At 34.9% G+C, this 23,773-nt stretch overlaps 1 protein-coding gene across 1 annotated transcript in view; it reads right to left on the minus strand.

The window, feature by feature from the left end:
• The window catches only part of gabrb1 (gamma-aminobutyric acid type A receptor subunit beta1), a 411,079-nt gene that overhangs the window by 24,140 nt on the left and 363,166 nt on the right, over positions 1 to 23,773 (minus strand). The window contains exons 7-8 of the mRNA XM_088908787.1: positions 16,684 to 16,836; positions 1,710 to 1,960 (exon numbers count right to left, since the gene is read on the minus strand). Of these exons, the coding sequence (XP_088764913.1) occupies positions 1,710 to 1,960; positions 16,684 to 16,836 (404 nt within the window). The remainder of the gene's footprint in view (positions 1 to 1,709; positions 1,961 to 16,683; positions 16,837 to 23,773) is intronic.

Below are 23,773 nucleotides of genomic sequence, written 5' to 3' on the forward strand. Positions count from 1 at the left end.
GATTAAGGATAGAGAGAACGGATTGCGGACTGGCTTGGAAGAAGGATGAACGGGAGAAAGGGAGAAAACTTCACGAAAATAAAAGAAGAGTGTGTGGTGTGAGTACTTTTGTACCTATTACATAAACCTTTTCCCCGGAGGCACCGCAGTATTTACAGATTATATTTTTTACCTTAATAATAAAAGGTATATTTTGCCATGCATTATAACAAAGTTTGCTATGCTATTACTACATACATCAGGCAAGACTGGAAGACCATTCTATGTCTGCATCATGAATTTAAAAAAGTTAATTATGGAATATTATTCTGTATGCAGTATAGCTACAGTATATAGCTATGTAACATAAGAAGATTTAATGATAAACACATTTTTATTTGCAGGCAGTGCTTTCGATGGCAGGGGCCAAGTGGACGGTAGCAGTTTGGTATGGTGGAAGCTGGCTATTGACAATGTGTTCAGCAAAACATAATAACCTGTCCATAAGGTCAAAGGGCAAGCAGCTCCACAGAGTAATGCTGTGAGTCTAACATTAAACACAAATGATCAGCAGAGGGTGCCATATTACAAAACTATAAAATAAAGACAGAATACACAATCACAATGGAACTACATCATTCTATTTTAAAGTCAAGCAAAACACTCTGGAAGGAAACTTAGACCACGAAAAGGACTGTTAGAGTTTTCTATATGGTTGTAGGAAAAAAAAAGGTTGGTTCTCTCATAGGGTTAATGGTTCAAAGGGTAAAAGCACGGCATAGATATCCCAACACATAAGAAATATGTTTACATCAGAAGTTAGCAAGGAAAAAGCAGGTTATAAGCCACATCAGGGTAGGAAGGTTATTATATCAGGGTTAGTTCAGCCTCAGCCACCGCTTTTATAATTCCCCCCAAATATTATTAAAAACTACAAAAAATACAGTGCAGAGACTAAGCTTTAAAGAGGCTATGACTAAATTTAATATTACTCATATTATAGAACACATAAGCCCTAGTGTTTAGGCTATGGTAAGAATAGTGTTACGATCAGTATTTGAAATCTTCTGCTATAGGATAAAGTCTAAGATTAACATAAAAATAAATATCAACCACCAGAAGAACTGGTACGTCAAGCACATTATCACAGACCCAAGAGGACTAACTCCATGCCTCTGACTTTCAATGAAGACATTTAATCATGTGGTACATTTCCCTAGTTCATCAATATACAGTATGTACATTAAGCCTAAATTATAACAGTGGTTCCTCCCTGAGTCAGTTGAAAGAATGGTTAAATATAGCTTATTTGGTCCAAGTTCACAACTATAACTAGTGCTAGGGAGCTCGTTTTGGGTTATCATTAACAATATAATGTAATACAATATGGAGTCCTGGGTTCAATTCCTGGGGTTCTATCTATGTAGAGTTTGTATGTTCTCCCCAGATTTGTATGGGTTTAATTCGGGTACTCTGGTTTTGTCCCACACTCCAAAAGCATGATAGAAGATTAATTGGCTCCTGAAAGAAATGGGTCTTGTGGTGTCCAAATCGAAAAGAGTTATGTTTGATGACTCTGTCTCAATACTGTTATCACTGAATGAAATCTGTCAATGACATCATCAGAATAAACCTGAATACAATATGTTGAGCACCATGCCAGCAATTTGTAATGTGCAGCTACCTGCACCTGTTGAGCACCATGCCAGAAATTTGTAATCTGTACCTACCTGCACCTTGTTGGTTTCTAGTCTGCCCTTCTCATTGTTTGCTTTGGCAGCCTTTTCTGCTGCCTTCTTTTGGAGATGAGGGCCCCTTCCAAAGAATATGTAGTTGACAAAAGCATACTCGAGTAGAGCCAGGAATACAAATACAAAGCATCCCATCAAATAAATGTCAATTGCTTTCACATATGGGATTTTAGGCAACGTCTCTCTCAGATGGGTACTGATGGTTGTCATGGTAAGCACAGTTGTTATTCCTGTTGAAAAAGAGAGAAAAATATTTATATCCTTATTTACAGGAATTCATTACAAAATCTGTTATTAAGATCAAAATATGCTTCAGATGTTTAAGATAGAAAAAGCTCTTTCTAATACAGTATACAGTATGTAGCTGCTGATATATCTTTTGTAATATGAGAATTGTAGGACACACTTGGAGTAATCTTTGAGATAATCAAATAATCAAGACATTTCTCTATGAGGTTAAAAACATGTGGCTTGTTCAGATTATTATTGGTTAATCTTAACACCTGGGGCTATTATAGGACAAGAAAATCTTGCTTTATGCCCCGTTTCTGTCTAATAGGTGTTGTCATCCTTAAGAATAACTGGAGATGCCAGTTGAAACAGACAAAATAGCTATAAGACAGTAGCCAAGACAAGGCTACATTGCACTGTAAAAAGGTGAAACCTGTCAATAGTTACTTAATGTCTTGACTGCTAGTTTATTTATGAGGCTGCTGAGAAACATAATGGAATCATCTCTGTGATTTCAATTTTTCTTTATAGACATTATAATTCTTTAAGAAGTTCAAGTAGGTAGCTGTGTCAGTGTGTGTAGGCTGCAAAGGAACAGGTAAAGGTTTATTCTATGCTGAAAGGAAAAGAAAAGAGACACAATATGTGAAACGGTGAAAAGAAACAGCCAAAACATTGTGTCTCTTTTCTTTAGAATCTTTATTTGTGTCTACATACCCACATTTGGAATATAAAATGAAACAGCACAACTTATTGCAATTGTAGTCCAGTTTCCTTTAATTTTATGTACTTTTTTTGTCTTCAGGCTCGGAAAAATAGAGAAAATCATCATCTCTGTTAACAAGTGTGTATATTAATCATCTCTGGCCATAAGTTTCCTAGAGCTATAAAAACTGCTAAATAAAATGGTAACAAATTGTTTTTTTATTGAAAGTTGATTTCTCAATGCTGTATTTAGAATTACTCTCAAAGACAAATTGTAACACAACTGGGCACATGGTTCTGTAGTCAGCCAAGTTGCTTTGGCAGAGAGAGGAGGGTGGCGGAGTTAGAGGAGATACACTACTCTTTAATTGGGAAAAATACGGTTTGTGATTGGTCAAAAAGCTACCAGGTGGAGTGTGAGTACCCACACCCTGCAGGTCCCTGATTGGTTAATCATCTTGTTGGATGATTGATGCCCTGTAACTTTTAGGATTATCTCCAGATGTGCCTGTATCCCTCTGCTAGACATCCAGCTAACAGCAGTGGGCATCCATCTTAAGGGAGTATTGTAACAGTCCTGGACTGTCCTGGAAAAGATCCTCATAAAAAGATAACCTCCTCGCCTCTACTTGCTCACACGCAAAGACCAATAGGTCATCCTGTGGCTGACCACAGAGAAGAGCCTCTTTTGCTACATACAGTACCTGTGACAGGCAACAGGCTGTTTGTTTCACATACACATATTTTAGAAATACTTAATTCACTTATTTCACTTAAAAGTGAAATATGGAGCCTTGTCCCTATAACTGCATGGCCTAATGATGACCATACAGAAACTAACCACATTGTCAAAATCAACTGATTTTCTAGTCAGTCAGGACAGATAGAATAATGCACATACAACATAAGGCAAAAATTAAAAGCAAAAACAAGTCAAAATCTAAATGCAGTTGAAAACCACCATCTGTGCATGTCGTAAAAGTTCTAACAGTATTCACCTGCATACTGTTATAGTTATAGTTTGGACTTGGTGTTGTATTATGCAGACTGAGGTCATTAAACACACATTTAAACCTGGTTCCTATATGATGTTGCCCTTGCTTTGTTTTTCGTATGATTTTTGATCTCTCCTCTCAATTTATTTCCTCAAAATAAATGTTTTTTCCTATATTAATTGAAGTGTTTGTTATTTTAAATGCTGAAAAAAATGGAAAAAGTTCCAAAAGAAATCACAAACACACACAATCATTTAGTTCATGTCCCCCAGAGCCTCTTGCTTTAAACTGCAGCCCTTAGTATTATCTGTCAAACCACAATGTCCTGAGCTCTGCTTTGGGAGCTTGGCTGTAGCTAACTTTCTGGGAAACACAGATAAAAAGCTGTCTCTGAAGTAACAGTGTAATAAAAATGTTTTTAAATATGTTAACATGGGGCAGCCAGTAGAGACAAATTCACTAATAGTTTAGACAATAAGATGTTTAAATCAGTATCTATACAGATTACTCGGTATTTCTATATTCTTATTGTTCCTTATATGATTGGGCACCTTTCATCTGTAAACATTTGAAAGATTCAAAATCCTTCTAAACCTAATTCTATTTACAGTACATAAACACTGGATGACTGAGGCAAAAAAGCTGCAGTACTAAGGTTATTAAAATGCAAAAAAACATATTGCAGTTAGGCACATAAGAAATCTGCATGTTATTATTTGCACAGTGGTTGGTTAAAAAAGATATTTGGATTGTTTTACATTATGCTATATACACAGCGATTAGAGAAATAGCCGTTGCATGCAACAGCGACTGGATCCTATACAGTGCAGAAAACTGACCTATATAGTGTTTATTTTAAAAAAGAACTGTGATACTTAGGCAAACAAATTACTAAGGAAATGGATATATGGATTTTTATGTCTAGCATAGAAAACAGAACTGTAGTATTATTTAATGTAGAGATAGCTGCTGCAATATTAGTTACATATTTATAATACTTTTGAATTTTATGATTGGCATTCATTAATTTTACATTTCTAAAATAATTCTATTTTCCATTTTTAAAGGGTCTATATATTTATCAATATCAAGCACAAGATGTAGTCCAGTTTTTACTTCAGTGCATGTGCCAAATACATGGACAGAAAAAAACATTTCCTGACATCCCGCACTATGAATATCCACAATATTCATACTGTACATCACCTGTAGTATTACTGCCTGGTGTGATGTAAATTGGAGGTTACTGTGTACATTTGGCTTTTATTTTGAGTTGAAATGCACTCATCAATGCTGATTCTTTCTAATCAAGAATTATGATTTGTGAATAGCTTTGCTATTGTGTAGCACTGCAGTACCCCTTTAATGCTTAAAAAGAGTAATCAGTTGTATAATGTTTTATAAATAGATTAAATTGCATATGCATATATTACAGTATCAATTTGCTTACTGAAATAGAGTTTGTAAACAAAACGGTCTAAAGACTTACTGTTATTTGTAACCCTTAATGTTGAATAAACATTCTTGATCTTTAGACATACCAGCTGTCTGAACACATGCTGACATTAGTTTTTTGAGGTGAGTGTATTTTCACAATATTTTAGTTTTTAGATGTATATATTTACCCTGAATTGGAAAAAGTGGTTTAATGGATCTATGGATGGTTGCATACATTTCATAAATACTGTACATATACATAAGTAAATTGAATAAATAAATGTTATTCAATTTATTTTAATTTTTCCCAAATATTTTTTTCATTCCTATTTTTGTAGTAGATGCACGCTTTTCGATTAATTGTTTTTTCTCTCCTTTGTGGGTGAGTATGGGAGGGAAGTGGGTAGAAGGGACTTTTTTGTTCCTTTTGTTTCTGATTGTTACTTCTTGATCATAAAAATAACAAAAGAAGTAAAGTACGGCGTACTTATTTCTGTGGCCACATACAGTAAAAGAGTATACTGCCTATACAGCACTAAGCCTTTTCAATAATACAATATGCTTTGTGAAGTATCCTTCCAGACTATGTTATTATATATTTAAATTATTTATTTCTTATTGTATTCCTTACATGTTTTGTATTTTCAAGTTCACTGTGTTTCTTCCTAATAGAACAATGATCAGTTGCTATTACATTATCACCTCATCATCATTTCATTTTCAATGTCCTACTCTATCTAATACACTTATCTTATTACTGGATATAGGCTTGAAGCCTATCCTAGGTAGGATTGGGAGCACTAGGGATACACCTTGGAAAAGAAGCTGGTCAAACGCTGGATTTACACAGACACATAGAGTAAATGTACGTTCACATGAGGACAAATTTGATAAAAGCCAATTAACCTACCAATAACACACCCAGCACCCAGAGAAATCCAATGTGAACAGGTGGAAAACACACAAAACCATAGCTGTACATTTAGTGACAAATAAAGTGTCATGGTATATTTAGTTCTCAAAAATGTATGAGAAAAATACAGAATGTAAAATTAAATAATTTCATTTTTGAGTATAAGCTAAGTATAAGCCAAATATAAGTATATTTTCTTAACAAATTCAAAATCAATTTAAAAATAAAGACATTTCATTACTAACATTTTAAACAATGTAATAACATCTAGCATTGAGACTATACTACGAATTAAATGATAATAAAGATTTCTAATAATCTTTCTGTTGCCTTGACAAGACAGCTTGTGCCTCAAAGCTAAGCCTTGGTATGCAGATAAAAGATGCCTGTTTGATAAGAAGTATATCCCAAGTCTGTAGCATAGTCAAGGACACCATAAAACTGTGTCCGTTCTCAGCTCCCTGAATGATGAATTCTCTTACAGGTTCCCCTTAGTTTGCTATACTTTTCTGCCCAAGACAATGGATCAGAGGTCACTATCAATTACTGAAAAGGTGACGAGCCAATGAGGAACCTGCAGGGTGGGCACGGGGGGCTAAACCTAATGACATCATAATCACTAATTGTGACTTCATGGTTTAAAAGGTCTGCAGAGTTCGATTTTGTTTGCTCTTCTTTTCTCTAACTTGGCATTTTGACTAAGGGGTGAGTCTGTAAATAACAGAATTCTGGCTAAGATTTCCTTCTGCAACAGAAGAAATAGTGAGTTTTGCAAACCAATTGTTTTCAACTGAGCAACAAAATTAAGACAGACTCTTTTTTGTCAACATTCAGAATATTGAAGCATATTCAGGAAAGTACTATAGCGGGGCTGAACCACCATCTCAGTTGCGACTTTTAAAAAAAAAAACTTCAGCAAGATGCTACAGTAACTTCCTTGGACTGTTTTCCTTGGCAGTAGCTACTGTAAGTAAAGCTACAAACCCAGCCCAGCTCCATCCAACAGGAAATTCAAAACTCAAAAAACTCAACAAGAAACATGTGTCCAATGAATCTCTAAGTATCAAACTTCTTTATTTACATTACAATTCTTGAGTTAAATTATTATTTCAAAGATGTTTGATAAAGCTTAGTTCACAATAGAAAATTTATATTTACTTATGTTTGGGATATACATGTGATTTACTACAGTATATGAGCTTGTTATAACCTATGAAGTAGACAATAACAAATGGTATACTGGATAAAATAACATGACGTTATTAATTCTTGTCTACTATGTAATGAGTGAACAATCACCCATTTATGTCATTCATTCAATAATACACACACTCCCCAAATTATACAAAATGTAACTTATGCAAATTAGATTTTACATAAAAACCTTTCATGGGACCCATAATAAAATTGGAAGTAATGCATTAAGATCCTTTTAAGGATGAATATCACTGAAGGCTCTGTTTAACAGGGGACATTTCCTTTGTTTCTCTTCCTCTTGGACTGCTAGCTGCTGATAACTTCTCTCCACTCTTCTCCATGATTAATATACACACTTGTTAACAATTAAAGGGCAATGATCACTGATGAGCCTTCATTTCTGCTACATTGTTCATCCTTCTTCACTTACAGACATAGTTAAAACAAATAAGGAAGGATGGGTACAATATCTTGATGATAATTTTATACTGTAGGTTCGCGTAACAACTAAGAAGGGGTCACTTCCAACGTAGGTTGTCCCTGAGGAACTCTTATGTAAAGTGGATGTCTATTCTATTGCTCTTGGTGCACAATGCATGTTTTACAGTAGGATTGTATTTATAAATTATATGTTGTATATTTATAATCTGTATGAGAGACTGTAAATTATTGTTATTGTGCTTGATTCCCAACAGATCTCAAAGAACTCTTAATTTACTGTTTTAATTTCTGTTTCATTTAAGTAAAAACCCTCACTCCATTACAGAAGGATGTACAGTAGCTTATCCTGTGTGTTACCTTATGAGTTATTCCTTCGTAAAAAAGTAATGGAATTGAAAGTGTGCCCATTTTTTTTTCTGCACCTAAAAGGAATGAATGTATTCTGCTGATAATTTCTGCATCATAATTTTTTGCTATGGAACTCAATTTGCATTTGTAATAAACTGTCTTTCTGCTGGCTCATGTTTGATTTTCTCTACTCATGTTTAGCTCCAAGCTAACTCAGATTCACTTCAAAAGGGCTCCTGGCCAGAGGGAAAACTATCAATTCACTGAATAAAATTGATGTCAACACCTTAGCAATATGGCAAAGTGAGACAAAAGCTGCTGTATTGTTTGTTTAAAGTACCCTTAGTATGTTGGATACTATATACTTGTATTCTTTTCACAAGGTCAAATATTAGGCTTTATTAGGTATTCTTTTATCAAGCAGAACAGATGAAGTGCTCATCAATAATACTATGATCTCAAAGGCTTTGGGCAAGTCACCGGAGTTGTAAAAAAACTGAATATATACTTTATATAAAAAAAATCAAGGCAAATGATCACCAGAGCAGCACTGAACTGTTAAGCTCTCTCCCTTTAAAGTGAAAAGCATTTTGAATTTACAGTGTTAAATTGATATCCCTATAGAATGAAAATAAGTTTTAACATTAAATCTTTGTGTGGTAATAGTTTTAATCTGGGGCATTATGGTGGCATCACAGTTAGTGCTGTTATCTAAAAGTATTATTTGTGTGGTGTTTGCATGTTTTTCCTATATTTGTGTAGGTTTTCTTACACCTTCCAAAGACATACAGGATAGGTTAATTTATGTCTTTAATTGTCATTATGTGCTTGTGAGTGGCCTGTTATAGATCCGCATCTCGTTCAAGGTGTAGTCCTGCCTTGTGCCCTGTTGTTCTAGGACATGTTCTAGGTTAAAATGATCCTTAAAAGCAGGAAGCAGCTTTCTAATAATGGATGAATGAATAAATTACTCTGTCTCAATTTAGGTAATAATTATCTAATAATGAACTTTGAATAATTATTAAAGATCATTTTAAACCAGTTAAACCTAGATTTAATGTAATTTTGATTGTATCAGGATCTGTGGCTGTTTTGGTTACACTGTCTTTTTTTTATTTTTCTAAGGTGTATATCTTAGGTTTATTGTTCATCCAGGAACAATAAACTTCAGGCAAGTGACAATAACAGGTTTCAAACTGCATCTTCATTTTCAGACTTTAAAACAAACACGGAAAACACTACAATTAAATTGTTTTTCAATTAATCTAACCAGTGGAAGCAGTATGGTCTCTTATTTTAAGATTAGCTCCATGATACAGAATACTAGGTCATGCTGAAAACAAAGGGAAGAAAATCTTTGATTAAAAGCAAAATCTTAATTTCTGTGTAATTACTTCTGAATATGAGTACCAAGTCTACCAGTAGATATCACACATATTTATTAAAATACAGAAATAGCTTTCTGTTCTATTTATGTAAGAAAAACTAGGGCAGGATGAGAATGAAAGATAAAGTCTCCAATAAAATTTAAAAGGAATCGCTAAATTATTTATCCTAAAATATCCTAAAATGGCCCACTTCATAACATATTTTTTTAATCCAAAGGAAAGAGTGAAAGTAAAGATGCTGTACTATAACAATATATACTAAAATTCACCTTCTGTATAATGCATTCACAGAAGACACAAGAATCACCGTATTCCCTATTATCACAGAATTCTGTTTGTTGTTTAAGAAGAGCACATTCCAGTAATTCACATATGGAAAAATCTTCAAAACATTTATGGTACTTACCTTTGTAGAAATAATATATACAGTACTTTTTATATATAACTCGATGTGCCTATCTATTGTATATACTGCAATACAAACCATTATGTTTAGTGTACTGCATCCTTCCACCTTCCTAACTCAAGATAACTAGCTCTGAGGTGCATTTGCCCAATTTCTGTGACACCTAGGAGCTCTAAATGACAAGGTGGAGACTACTGGCTTCATTACTACAGTGGACACATTCATGTAAACCTGTCTGTTTAAATTAACCATGGCTACCTCTCTGAGCTGACTCTGGGCTTCAGATACATGCTGCTAAATTTCTGAGGGACTTGAGTGACAATTCCTTTACACAGGTTGGTTTGATAGTTATTTTAGATCATACAGTGTGTTGTTTTGCATTCATAGTTTCATATTCACTACAATATAAACTATGGCACAAACATTCTATAGAAAAATATTCCCTTTTAAGCTCAGGTTTAAAAATTTCAATTTATTTTTTTTTCAATTTATTGCTGTTTACTTTTAATGTTTTTAATAATTTCTTAATATGCATACATTCTATACAATAAGATTCCAGTCAGGATTTTGACTGGGCCCACAAGCACATTAAGCTCATCATTCTTAAAACGCTACAGTGTAGTTTTGACCTTGCGCATTGGATCATTGTCATACAGAAAACTATATTTTAGTCCTGCTTTTAGGTCTTCAAGTCATTTCCTCCAGTATTTGTCTGTATATTGTTCCATCTACTTTTCCTTCAATCCTAACAAGCTTTCCAGACCCTACTGAGGAGAAGCATTACTATAGTAAGATCTTACTAGCCATCATGCTAGACTGTAGAGATGCACACTTAACTGAGAGATGTGCTGTGTTAAAACACTACACCAAAAGTAGCACTTCACATTTAGACTCCAAAAAAATCACATTTGGATTTATCCAACTACAACACAACATATTGTTTTCCCACATTGGCTAACTCCATGTGGGATTTAAGATAGGTTTTCAACTCTACCACACAGGCCAGCTTTGTAGGGCAACTGTCAAGAGGATATTTTTGACAGAAAATGACTTTCACTAATGCCATTTCCTAGCAATCAAACTCTAGCTCTTTAAAGATGTTGTCAGCCTCACTGTAGCATCCCTCACTAGTTTTCTCCATCCCTGGCTACTCAATTGGAGGGACAGCCTGATCTAAGCAATGCCTGAGTGGTACAATATACTTTAAATTTTGTGATGATTGAATAGACTATGGTCACAGACACATTCTCCTAATTTGTGCTTTCATAACCTTTATCTCAGAATTGCTTAGTCTTCATGGATGAGTCTTTGTTTAAAATTAAGTGACCAAGGAATCTCACAGAAATACAGTAGGTGTAGGTGATATGTATTGCAACTTCAAAATGTCATGACTGCAAGATTAAACAAAATGTGAAAACTGTCCAAGGCTTTGAATGCTTTTGCAAAACATAGTACATTAGTACAACCTCTTTAAGAATTTCACTTAAATTTTCAATAATATATTCTTGTACGAATCAAAACTGTTTCCCACAGCTAGAAGGCAAACATACATTATTTTCATTTCATATTTCTCACAACCCACATTAAGATACCATTTTATTTGTATCTTCTTTTAATTCAGTGTCATAAAAAATCCATCCATCCATGTTCTAACCACTTTATTCAATACAGAGCTGCAGGAAGCCAGAGCCTATCTTGGCAAGCAACGTGCACAAGGCAAGCTACACCCTGGAGAGGACACTAGTCCATCTGTGTTCATCTTATACATGATAGCTTAAATCTCTCATTATTCTATTGTTCTAGATTAAGTGCTATTAATTAACTTGAAGACTGCACTAATCTTTAATGAATTCATGGGGGCAGAAGTTAAGAAGTGAGATTGGTATGACTCCCAGAAAATGTTAAGGTGATTTTTTAATTTTATTTTAGCTTGATCTGTATTATTTTGCGGCACCTGAAGTGTTGATACAGACATTAATTTGAGGCAAGTGTAATTTCATCATAGCCTTCAAACCATTTAAGATATGGATCTTATATAGTGTGGGATTGTAGGACATATGTCCAGTTCTGTATGTTTGTAGTACAGTTCTTATTAGGCAGTCCTCATTAGGTTTCTGACAGTTAAAAACAAGAACAGGGATGTTGGATCTATGACTCTTACTTTATACTGAAAAAGTATTCTGTATTTTATATTTCTCTTTAAGATTAAAGCTTTTTAACTTTTAGGACTGACTGTGCAACAATAACAGCATAGCAAAAAAATGGAAAACTCAATTGGCTTCTCTTAGCTTTGCACTAAATTATTTCAAGCACAATACAATATCTTAAACAGTACATAGATGGATTTTGTTGACAGTTTAACATGCACAAAAATTAAACTAAGGTAGATTTCACAGTCACACATCAAAGAATCAAAACATGCAGTATGCATGACTTAATCATAAATGTTAATGCAAGAAAACAATTGGCAATGACCTAGGATTGACATAAATGGAACTGGAAATGCAACAGAAGAAAGTATTTTTTTCTGTAAAATACATATAATGAAATGTTAGAGAGAGCTCTTTAGCCTGCTATAAATTACTGACATAATGGTAGTGGTTCAGTGTTTGTCAGAGCCAATACAAAAGAAAGTGAAGGACATGATGTACAGTATGTGACGTGATAATATAAACTCTACTTTGAAAAAACAACACTGCATAATTGCTCTGAATTAGGCTCTGTAAAACAATATTACATACTGAAAGCTGAAGCATTTTAAACAAAGCAGTTTTTTAAAAAAGCATTTAAAAAATATTTTAAACACTAGTCATTATAACCATTGACTGAACATAGGTCAATACTGTCATGCCCTCTGCAGCCAGAGGGCGCTCCTACTCTGTCCTGTCCCTAGTTTCCTGTGCTTTGCTCTCCTTCCAGTGTCTCTCTCTCTGGGGCTATATATTTCCAGGTTACTTATTCTCCTTCGCTCAGCATTGACGTTCGGATGTCCTGAGACCTACCTAGCATCCAGGTCGCCCCACGTTCGCTGCCTGAGGGCATTGGTTTCCATTCGACTCCTGAACTGCTAAGCCCGGGCTAATGCTCTGTTCCGCTGCTACACATATGGGTCTTTTTCCGCTCTCCTGCCTCTCCACGGTTTGTTCCTGATGACTTCCGTGACAAATACATAGGTATTTTCATAGGTATTCACAGATGCTAAAGGATTGCTCTATTTGTCATAGTTAAATGCAAAATATTAAATGAAATGACAAATGAAATAAATATTACTTGCAGAAAGGTACAGTAACTGCCTAACCTGTTCAACTGTTGCATACTTGGATGTCAGTTACTGAAGACATCATAATTTAACATCTTTGACCACTTAAGTTACACCGAATTCTGAAAGACTCATGTCATGATAAAACAATAAAAAAGCAGGTTCATTTAAGATTAGCAGAGTTCAACAGTTTAACTAAATTAACCTGATCTGAGACTATAAAGAATAGTCATAGTATAAAAGTAATATTTCATTCAGTGCTACAGAATGTACTTCATTTTATTGTTTTCACACTTATACCTGAGATTGTATTAACATCCTTCCAATGTTTGGATGTTACCATGGTATCCTAGCCAAATTTCTCCCTGCCCTTTACCAATCATAGCATCCTATTATTATTATTATTATTATTTATTTATTTTTTAGCTTGCTTTTTCTTCCTTCCCTGTAGTATATCACTATAAAATGTCAGTCAATTAAATGTATTGGTACTTGCTCCTACCTACCATTATACATCATTGAAATAAGATTGACAAATGCAGTTTTGAAAGAATTCTGAAACTGTTCAAGGCAGAATTCTTTATTTATGAAAAATACTGTATGTAAATTAAATTAATGGTGGCAGAGGAGCCAGATACAGTACACACTGGACAGGATACTAATCCATTGCAGGGCACACACAGATACAAATCCATACACCAGGGTTAATTTGTAAAAAACAATAATACATACAGTAAAAAGTATATAGTTTTGCCAGTTTACATCTCACTGCCATGATACAGTACCACAGTGAAGAGGAGATAGTGCTCATTATAAATTGTTGTTGTACTCACTAAATCATTCACTGTTCTATTTATCCACTGGACTTCAGGAGCATTATCAACTGACCTGTTGATGACCAAGGTAACCAAGTTAAATGAAATGCAGTTGTTTATGAACAAAGTGGAATACCCTTCCATAACCAGCTAAATAAATATATTTATATGTTAAAACATTTGACGTTCAGAAAAGTATTTTTATATTCAGCTTTTTTTCAAAACTTCCCTTTAGTTACATGATTCCATATTAATATTTCATATTAAGTGAATTTTAAAAAGCATTAAAAAGTATTACATTTTTGTCATAGGAAGCTCACATTTTTACTAAAATCTAATGCACCACAATAGCAACCTATCGATTGTGTTTGACCAGTGAATCATAATGACGAAGCATACCACGATAAAGCACAGCCCCTGTAAAGAGTTACAGGGTTTTAACGCCCATTCTGAATGGCTACATCTGTACTACTGTATATCACAATGGAAAACAACTGCCCATATATTAGCAAAAAGGGTGATTTTAAACTATTATACATTTTGCTTTTTATTCTATAATAGTTAAGTTCAGTCACAGAAGAAACCATGAAGTGTTCACTATTTGATGTAAAGGCAATGTTTTTTAGAATCTACAGTACATAGTGATGTTAGTGTAGAGGTGTTTTGGAGCATTAACCCAGAGTGAGAAATGATCTCATTGACGACGTTTTTAGAACTCTGCAGCACATCTGTCATGTCAATGCAATTTCTTGATCTTTCAGCTTGATGATAATACACCTGACAATATACTGTAAGAATCAATCAATTCTTCCTGCTTTGTTGCATAGTGATCATCATACAGTATGTTGCCTTGCTTAATCATTTAATTCTAAGACAATCAATAACCCATTTAATGAATGAGTTGATGCACACGCAATATTAACTGTTGCCACTTATCATTGTGTAGTGTGCTCTCACGAGGCACCAGTTCTGTAGGGGTTTGGGCATTTACTGGGACAATTATTAATTGTAGCAGTAAATCACAAAATTGATTCTTTTAATGGCCTTAGAATCCAACCATGCGATATAACTCAAACAACGCACACACACAGGTACTAATACACGAGGATACATTTATTAATACATAAAATATGCATGTAAACCTAACAGATCTTATCGTGAGGGTTATCAGAATACAAAATATATATATTCATTCAGTTACGAAGAGTTACACATATCAAGAGGACATACGTTCGGTATATCATTCATTTAGACCGTTTCGTAATTGAACTTGGTTACAACTTCTACATTAGATACTCAAAACAAGTACATAACTCTTAGGAATTAAATTGATATCAATTGGTTGGGATAACAATTGAATTCTCGAGCTGTAATGCAGTGAAGTTGAATACTCATCCAATCTCTGGGGATTCAGATGTCCTGCAGGCACAAAGAAGCAGTTGCAGGCTTGTTGCTGTCCAATCCGCACTCTCTGGCTCTGTGCCAGGCTGTGCTGTGCTGCTTGCGACGGTGCGCTGCTGATGCTCTCTGAAGACCGGCTAGTTAGTGTTGGCTTTAACTAGCGAAGTTTGTGCACAGGAGAATAGTGACCGTGGGTCCCAGCAGGGCAGGAAGAGGACCGGTTCGTTCCTGATGAAGTGCTAGTTCTGAATACTGATGCAGCTGTCCACAGTTCCGACCTGTTCACGAGGCTTGCTGCTGGTGCTAACCTCGGGTGGATCCTTTGGTTACTCGTGGCGACCTCCGCTCTCAACTCTTAGAACAAAGCAAAGTTCTGGCACTTGGACACACTGGCCGTTACGTGGTTGTCCGGGCTGAGTCTCAGGATGGTCAGGAGGCGCGCTGCGAGAATGTCCTGCCCTTGGGAGCCTTTCTGCTCCAGGGCCATCCTGCCCTGGAATTGTCTCGCACCCCTGGAATTCTCCCGGAAATTTCCCTTAGAAATTCTCCTACTCCAGGCTCTCTGTGTTGCCTGTTTTTACCTGGAGGAACTTCAGCTCGTTCATTGGCTGAAAGTTTCGTGGGCATCAGAGACCCACGTGGGTTACTCGGCCCTACCAGTCCCTGATTGGTTGATCAAGGTGATATATGAGTCACTTACTCCTGACACTTAGGAATGCAGTCCAGATGTCCATCTGGCACTCCCTAGACAGATAGGCGCCAATGGATGACCATTGATCATGATAGCCAGGCTTAGCTAAGTGCATCCCCATTTGGGAGCTGTCCCTTTTCAAAAGAAACCTTAAATCAGCCTGCATGAATAGCTTCTCTGTGGCTGCACCACAGAGATGAAGAGAGAGATGGGGCCTCATTTGGGAAAGCACAGCAACACTTAATTCTGTCTTATTAACAAGCATTGGCGCTACAATTGCAACAGCTTATCATTATTGCATTTATTAGTTGCATGCCTATTGTTCACGTAGAACATCTCTATCCACCTTTGGCAGGCATTCTTTATGCATTTAAGTTTTTGTGCACACACAATATACTGCTCACTCACACAAAAGAATGTGACTTTTTATGTGACATGAGGTACAAGTCCCATATGAACATTCAATTTGGAAACTTGTAAACAGATGATGAAAATAAATACAGAGTATTTGTGGAATAAACCTAATCTTGTGTTTCTAGTGTTTCAGTATATTTCTTTTAATCTCACATATGGGTCTCTCATACATGCACTTTTAATCTATGCCATTTATTCTCAGAAAATGGGAAAACATTTTTTATGAAGCAAAGAGGTTTGAAGTTCCACATGAATATTGCACAGAGTTAAAGTGAATTTCCTCTCCATTATGGACAAGAATAAGAAACATACCCAGAGCAACTCTTGCAGCTGAAGCATCATAGTTGATCCAGAAGGAGACCCAGGATAAGATGGTAATAAGAGTTGAGGGCATGTAGGTTTGTAAAATAAAGTAGCCAATATTCCTTTTCAGTTGAAAACTTAATGACAGCCTAGGATAAGATCCTGAAAGGAGAAACAAACAAAATTGCAACATAAAAGGACAATCTGCAACTGCTTTCGAAGTTTGTATCTTAACAGTTCTTTTTTGTTGTCCAAGGAAGGTTGTTTCAATATTTAAGGGCATATGAGTCACTTTATGTTCCACATTTGCTCAAGTTATTTTGCTGCAGGTAAATGAATATCCAACCATTCAATTCAATTCAAGTTTATTGTCATTATACTTACACAGGTGCATAGTATAATGAAAAGTGTTTCTCATTAGTCACTCAGGTGCAGTATATAAATAGGACAGAAGATAAGACAATAGACAGTAACACAATAGCAATAACAGTAACATGTAATAACATAACATAAATAACATGTAATCAAGTAATCAAAACTGTGCAAAATTCCGCAAACAGAGAAAATATAACAGGACAAAAACAGTGCAAGGTAATTCTTGGAACAGTGCAAAAATAGTATGGTTAAAAATAGTATGGTTAATTAATAAATATTATGACCAGTACAGTTTTACTGGGCTATCGAGGGGACAGTACAATTTCAGCTTACGTGTGTGTAGTGGTGTAGGAGTACAGTCCTTGTGGGTATAGGAAGACATTAGGAGAGATCGTAATATGATGGGAGGGAGTGGGGGAGTCACCAACTTGACAGCTCTGGGGAAGAAGCTATTTTGGAGTCTAGTTGTGTGCGACTGGAGTGACCGGAACCTTCTGCCAGATGGTAGGGGAACAAACAAGTTATGACTGGGGTGAGTGGGGTCAGACATAATTTTGGTGGCTTTTTTCAGACTCCTGGTGCTGTATATTTCCTGGATGGATGGTAAGGCACTGCCGATGATGTGTTGAGCAGTTTTGACCACCCGCTGTAGTGCCTTATGGTCGGATGTGGTGCAGATGCCGTACCAGACTGTGATGCAGCTGGTCAGTATGCTCTCCACCGTACATCTGTAGAAGTTGGTGAGGATTTGTGGATGTAGGTGTATTTTCTTCAGCCTTCTCAGGAAGTACAGCCGCTGTTGTGCCTTCTTGATGAGAACCAAGACTTTTTTTTTCCAAGGAAATGCTATCAGGAACACACCCTTTTTCTACTAATTTAATGCAATTCAAATGAGAGGTGAATACTGAGGTCTAAATTAGTACTTTTTAGGTTTCTCTAGTGCTATTGATAGGAAAATGTCAACAGATATGATTTTAGTAATTTATTTAGTAACACAATTTATTAATAATTTAATAAAGAAATCACAATGCTGTATATGTACTGTATATAATGGAATTGTCCATAGCAGAAAAACAGCAGAAATGTAGGAGTTCTTTAGGCTTCTCCTGCCCCATGATCCTGTGTTGGATAAAACGGTTAGAACAATATATGGATTAGGAACAAAAGATGTTACAGCCTTTATGTGGGTTATTGAGCCTCTAAGCATCCCCTATAAGTAAATCTTCATGATAACTTTGTATCCAGATCCCACTTGCAAGTGAGGAAGAGTACACCATTCTTGGTAACTGATGCATTTCACCTGTACTTGTAGCACAGCAAATAGTATGAAATAATAATGAATATATTCACATGAAATTTCTGTATGAAAATGGGAGTAAAATTTCTGTTTTGTCTTTTAAAGTCATGTCTAAAGGATACGATCATTTTCTGAGGCTTGCTTTTAATACACCAACATCATTCTTTTAAGCTTTTCTTCTAAACATACTGTACACAGGTGATCAAGGGGATAAAAATCATGAAAGGAAACTAGCCTATTTCCTTAACAATATTGTTTTGCTTTTTTGTATATATACAACACTATTTAGAAATGCTTCTGATAATAAAGATTGTTTTTTGAGAAAAAAAAACAGAATTTTCTAATTTTATTGGCATCTCAAGGGTTTCTTTTCTCACCATTTTCAGGTTCCTCGAAGCTCATCCCACTAGCCTAAGGCAGTGCAGCATGCAATTCTAAAATTTTCCTCCACAGATTACCAACTTGCCATTACAAGTCTGTAATGTACTTTTGTCTTCTAAGGGCATTCTGCTTCCTATTTTCAATTGTTACTGTTTTATGTAAAACAAAAAATTTGCTTTGAAACTTTCCCAGGACTTTTTGCTGCCCCACTTTTGTTAAGTAATTTACTTCCCGTGATATCTTCAAAAAACATTGTCAAAATGTATGCATATTAAACTACATTCTAACATAAATAATTGTTATTTATTAATAAAGTTTAATAAAGTTATTTATTTGTAATAATAAAGTTAACTATTGGTTTCTGTGGAGTCAAAGCATTCTAATATTCCTGCATCCAATGACAACACCACCTTTGTAATGAATTCTGGATTTGCACATGAGAGTTATTTAAATTGACTACCTACACGTTCTAAAATAAAAACAATCTTTGTTATTAACTACAACTATGGAATGACACTGATACATATTTTAATTAATTCCCTTAATTAATTAAAAACATGAGCTCTTTCAACTAGTCCATTTATTTTCTTTTGAATTCAATTTAAAATCCATGTATTCATCATCACTGGATCAAGGGGAGGAAGTTTCACACAGGTTTGAATGAAACCCAGGACCATGGAGCTGTGATAAAGCAGCACTAACAACCATGCCACCTCGTCTCTAGACTATTTTGGATAATTACATCATTGCCAGAGCTCAGAAACACTCCCTCTATGCACACAGAACTATTTTACAACTTTCAAAATTTAAAAACTGTCTTTAGGTCTCAAGATTAATTCCTTTTAGTTTCTGATAATGCAATTAAACAAGTCCAAGACCTGGTACTCTTACTTTCACATCTATTGTGTCTTACTGTACATGTATTATTAGAGATAAAGTTCACACCTTCAGAGCCTTAAGTAGTCTCTGATGACTTTCAAATGTCAAATATTATTTCAGTCTTTTACACAATGACGTTTAGAGTTATCCTCGTTGTTATAACAGTTTGAAAGTACTAGTGAAATAGCACTGAAGACTAAACCAAACCAAACCTTAGCTATGCACACCATCATAGTATAAATGGTATACTTCTGTCTGATATTTTGGCTGTACATTACATTCAGACAGAAAATTGTGTTTAAATCATCAAAAATGCCAGTGCACGGGCATTGTTACAATAGATACATTACTAATGCTTTTAAAGTTATGCCTTTTCACCCTTTTCAGTGTCTGTTTTTTGGTGTTGAATAAATGTTTGTGTAAAAACAAAGGGTCTGGTTTTTATAGTCTTTTTCTCCAAAATATGTCTGCGAGAGGGCTTCCTGAGTTGAACAATATGAACAATATATCACACATTCGAATCTACAGCAAATCATGTTACTAAGTCAGCTGACTGTTGCCACGATTCTACAATTGGCTAGGCACCATTAAAAAGGTAGCACGAGATTAGTTGGTGAAGACTCACTTGACTCTTTGTTACAAAGAGACTTCAACCTCTTGCAATGCTATCAGTAAGAGATATTCCTTTTCCTATGTGCCAAATTTCTGTTTGTTATGTTGGCTTTTGTTATGTTGGCTGTGATATGTTAAAAGACGAGTGACTTGATGGAGGTGGGTACTTTATCTGCCTGAATTTCCTTTTTCTACATGTGTAGTTCGGGTTGTTAGTTGTTGAGATTTAAAAACACATATAAGTCTAAATTAGGTGGGTAACACAAAAAAATCTTGATTCTATATTCAGGAAAAAAAACTGCAAATAACATATTTCAGTTTCATTTCCAGAAATCCCCTGTATGTATAACATCTTAATCCTTAATTTAACCAAACTCTGTCACACTTGTCCATTGGTGTTCAATGGTGTACACAAGGTGTTTCATTTTCCTTCATTTTGAAGAAGCATCCTACCATGTGCACTTAGTTTCTCTTCAGGGATTAGTTACAGTCATATAGCTACATATTATCATCCACATTTCTGATTGTAGTAAAAAATAATATTTCATCATCTTTATGGAAGGAGTCTCATATTAACAACCTTCCTAACTTATCCAAAACACATGAAGCCTGTTGTTTTTGCAGATGCAATTTAGGTAAGCTCACAAGCACTGCAACAGCAGAAAAAGAAATATACTAGAGCCAGGATTGGGACGATTAATAGCAAATAAAGTATTACTAGTGTGAGGTAATATGTTCAAGTAACTACATTGCACATCATAGGCTGTTTACACACAGTAGATTGATAGGCTTTTATTGCAGAGAAACTCCAATGAACATTGCAAATATCAAAATATGAAGCTAACCTATTAAAGCTCTTGTGTTTTGGTGTTGACTTATCCTGATTACACATGAGAGTCATAAAAATGTCAACAGTACTAGGGTATAAAACTATAACATGTGCTACAAGAAAGTAAAAGTTAATTTGTAAGGATAAAATCTGGTAAAGCTCCTCAAATTTGAATTAAAGTAATATTAAGAGTTTTTGAGGCAAATACAACTACTATGGTATTAGGCTGTAGTAGTTAAGGTGGATAGCTGCATCAGCATGTGTAGGCTGCAAAGGAACAAGTAATAGGTTTATTCCATGCTGAAAAGAGAAGAAAGAAAACACAACGTTTCGGCCATGGAGCCTTCTTCAGGTGACATACTATGGTATTATAAATTTTGTTAATGGATAAGACAAACTACAGTGGTGTGAAAAAGTGTTTGAACCGTTCCTGATTGGACAAAGGATCCATCTTTGTCTTGGATTTTTTTTCCCTTAATAATAAAAACCTTCATTTAAAAACTGCATTTTGTGTTTACTTGTGTTATCTTTGTCTAATATTTCGATTTGTTTGATGATCTGAAACATTTCAGTGTGACAAACATGCAAAAAAATAAGAAATCAGGAAGGGGGCAAACACTTTTTCACACCACTGTATATGTAATAAAAATAGAAAATACATGATTGCATAAGTATTCAAAGCTGTTGCTTTGGCAAGCCCTAATTATTTTAGTTGTACAAAATTTCCTTAACAAGCTAAATAATTGTGTCCTTTGTCTGTATGCCATATTAGTAGTTCACATCTATCTCTGTAAGGTCTCTCAGTGGGGTAGGGAATTCTCAAGCAAAAATTTTATTAATTCAGTCAAAATAACAGAAAAAAAGTTGCACAAAGGCACAGATCAGAAGACGGGTATAAATAACAAGCACGGTGGTGGCACCATTATACTATAGTTTTTCCTCTCAGGGACTGGGAGCTTATGAAAACTGATGGGAGCATACTGTAGATAGAGAAAAGTACATGTAAAACATAGGGTAAAAACATAGGGCTGTTTCAGCCCTAAATCTGGGACAAAATTCAACTTTCAGAAGTACAATAACACAAAACAAAGCTATAGGGGCTTATGCATAAGAAATTGAATGTCATTGAATTGCTCAGTCCTTGTATATTACTGAGAACATGTGAAGAAGGTGAAAACTGCTGTCCATAATAAGCAACCCAGAAGCAACCTGAGACGGCTTATGTGCCAAGCACAATGGGGAAAAATGTAGCAAAAAAAAAAACATGCAAAGTTGGTAGAGACTTTCAAAGAAATGTTCAACTACCAAAGGAGTTACCACCATATTGAGTTCACAGGATTGAATACTTATGCAATCAACATATTTCAGTTTTTTTCTCTTTAGTATATGATGGCATTTACAGTTATCGTTTTCAACATCTTATCCTTAGATGTTTTAATGTGAGCATTCAGGTTTTGAATAAAATACTAAGATTAAAATGTGTGTACATCATTTCAGTAAATGGGGCACTATAGGAATGTTCTGAATAATTTTGCAAGGCAAAGTATATCTAATCAGGTTTTGTTTTCAACCTTTTGAAGCAAAAGTTATCCTGTTTACAATTTTTTTCTTGTTTTCAAAAATTGTTAATAGAAAACATTCATATTTTTAATAGCAGCAGAAGCAATTAAAAATGAAAAAAAAATGTATTAATTTCTTATTAAGTCTTTGAATAAACCCAAATATTTATCTTCTTCCTTTTGTTTTATAGTAGATGGTGGTAGTACCAAAATTGGTCAATGTTAATCCAAATCACGTGGAAGTGCTAAAAAAGTATTATTTGTTTAAAGTAATAACAGTTTACTCTGTCCTGAAACCTACAAAGAATACAAAATATCAAATCCAAGCATTCATTTTATAGCATACAATCTTCTCAAACACATTGAAGGCCACTTTGTGAACAAAGAATGACCCAATTTCAAACGGATCTACAAAATCTTAAAAGGGATGTTTCAAAATAAAGATTTGTCACAGCTGATGGTATGACTCATAATTTATAGGGAAGATGATGCAAAACAGGACTAAGCTTTTTTAAAAGATTATATTTTAAATTATCTTTAACAGCTGACAGCACACTTATTGTGCCATAAAGATTTGGCTATTGCCACAATCTAAACACCTACTTCAAACTGAAAAAGGATATAAAGCAAAAAGAAGACACACTTCACAAAAATAGAAGGCATGTTTGGAAAAAATAACATCTAACCATGTTGTGAATTCAAATCCTTTAGGGTCCTTCAAAATGTAACTTGAGGAGGTTAAAAGTCAAACACATACTGTAGAAAATTCAAATGACCTTTACTGTATGTTACTGTATATCTACAGTTATTTATCTGCACAGCATTTAGGCATTAAAAAAGGTTTTGTGTCATAATGGAACCAAACTAGACAGTCTTACACATTCAAATTAAATTAAACCAAATGCTAGAGCCTCCACTGTTAATTAGTGTTTCCTTTTTGTATAGATCTGTGAATCAAGTGTAGAAATTTGAAGTGGAAGAAATGTATTTGTACAATGGGGAGGATTCCTTAGGACAGGTCTCTGGAACCAGCAGACTATATGAATCTTGTTATGTATTCTGCTTCGCTTTCTGCTTTTGTCTCTGCTGAGATTCATCATGACAGGCAACTCTCACAAAAGAAAATGTCTTTGAAAATATGATTGCAAGAACATATGCAGTGTAAGC

The sequence above is a fragment of the Atractosteus spatula genome, chromosome 1 (genome assembly GCF_055471065.1).
Source record: "Atractosteus spatula isolate fAtrSpa1 chromosome 1, fAtrSpa1.hap1, whole genome shotgun sequence".
Classification (NCBI taxonomy): domain Eukaryota; kingdom Metazoa; phylum Chordata; class Actinopteri; order Semionotiformes; family Lepisosteidae; genus Atractosteus; species Atractosteus spatula.